The sequence below is a fragment of the Castanea sativa genome, chromosome 4 (genome assembly GCF_040712315.1).
Source record: "Castanea sativa cultivar Marrone di Chiusa Pesio chromosome 4, ASM4071231v1".
NCBI lineage: Eukaryota > Viridiplantae > Streptophyta > Magnoliopsida > Fagales > Fagaceae > Castanea > Castanea sativa.
The window spans coordinates 23,384,072-23,385,415 of NC_134016.1; the positions used below are offsets into that span (position 1 = coordinate 23,384,072).

Here is a 1,344-nt window from a genome sequence, read left to right on the forward strand (position 1 = left end):
TTAATTTCTTTTTGCTCAAAGTTTAGTTAGTCAATTTCAATTTTGCCTACTTTTTTTTTTCCAGTTTTCATATGGTTTCTCTTTGGTCTTTTCTTTATGTCCATTTAATATTCCGTAAGAAAGTTAATTTTGTAACTACATATTTATATTTATCAAGCCCTCCTCCATTTTGGTGTTTTGATAGATATGTGCCCCTGAATGCCGGCAGAAAAAGAAAAGGAATGGCCTTTGGTATTTGGACATTCAAGTGTTCCTAGGTTATCTTTCTGATTGGTATAGCATAGACAAATATAACAGTCATTTTAAAAACTGTACAATTATTGGTAGATCTAAAATTAAATCTATCTTTTTCAGGGGATCAAGGTTCAAGTCAAGTGTTTACATGGAGGGCCGTAGTCAACCTTCAAGGGGCCAATACTTCTTTGCATATAGAATAAGAATTACCAATAATTCAGACCGCCCCGTTCAACTTCTCAGAAGACATTGGATTATTACTGATGCCAATGAAAAAATTGAGAATGTCTGGTGAGTAAATTATTCTAATCTTTACTGTCCATCTCTAAAGTCTTCCTAGATAATTTTTTATTTTATTTTTTAACTGGTCCTATTACTTCATATGGGCTGCATTCCTTAGAGAGAAAAAAAGTACTAAATTTTGATCCTTCTCCCTTCATTTCAGGGGGATAGGAGTTATTGGAGAACAACCTGTTATACTTCCTCGTACTGGTTTTGAATTCTCATCTGCATGCCCATTAAGCACTCCCAATGGCAGAATGGTAAGATAGTATTGTTTTGCTTTCTCTTGTTGGCTTAAAGGTACAGTTTTTTAGTCGCACACTGGAGGCATTGCTTGTCATTGCCATTGATATGTAACCAGCAATCATAGTGTCAAATTTTGTGACCTCGTTGATTTGGCACCCCATTTACAACATGATTATTTATAAGCAAATTTGAAGTGGTTTGTGCATGATATATTGTTTCAGAAACTGATATTGTTGGGACATGTGCATTTATGCGTCCTTTTTTTATTGTATGCAGATGACAGTTACCAGGACAAGTGGCTATGACATAAATGAAGTAGTTCCAACTATTGAGTGGGGTCGGCGAGGAGAAACACTAAAAATGGACAAGCATGCTATTTAAAACAAATATAGGAGAAATTGATACTTCTAGTAGTCCAACATGAACTAGCCATCTATGTATAAAATTTTGTAAATTTATAGTAGCTGACTCCTTTTGATTATTTATAAAATTTTGGCACTTAATTATGTTGCAGCAAAAGACATAAAAGTGTAGTGAGGTGAGCTTGCCGGAGTGTAAGATTTTTCCAAGGCTTGAAAGCAA

The 1,344-nt window shown here is 34.5% G+C and overlaps 1 protein-coding gene across 1 annotated transcript; it reads left to right on the forward strand.

Annotated features, from left to right (window-relative positions):
• The first annotated feature begins 382 nt into the window (after positions 1–382).
• LOC142632608 (uncharacterized) lies at positions 383–1,143 on the forward strand. The gene is made up of 3 exons (XM_075806983.1): positions 383–525; positions 680–776; positions 1,039–1,143. Exons 1-3 carry the CDS (start codon positions 383–385, stop codon positions 1,141–1,143), a joined length of 345 nt encoding a protein of 114 aa, XP_075663098.1.
• The last annotated feature ends 201 nt before the right edge of the window (positions 1,144–1,344 follow it).

What these genes read in the sequence shown, in the direction of transcription:
- LOC142632608 (XM_075806983.1), top strand. Translation starts at nt 383, where the DNA reads ATGGAGGGCCGTAGTCAACCTTCAAGGGGCCAATACTTCTTTGCATAT. An exon ending in GAAAAAATTGAGAATGTCTG is followed by an intron (nt 526 to 679) that starts GTGAGTAAATTA and finishes CCTTCATTTCAG; the next exon opens with GGGGATAGGAGTTATTGGAG. An exon ending in GCACTCCCAATGGCAGAATG is followed by an intron (nt 777 to 1,038) that starts GTAAGATAGTAT and finishes TATTGTATGCAG; the next exon opens with ATGACAGTTACCAGGACAAG.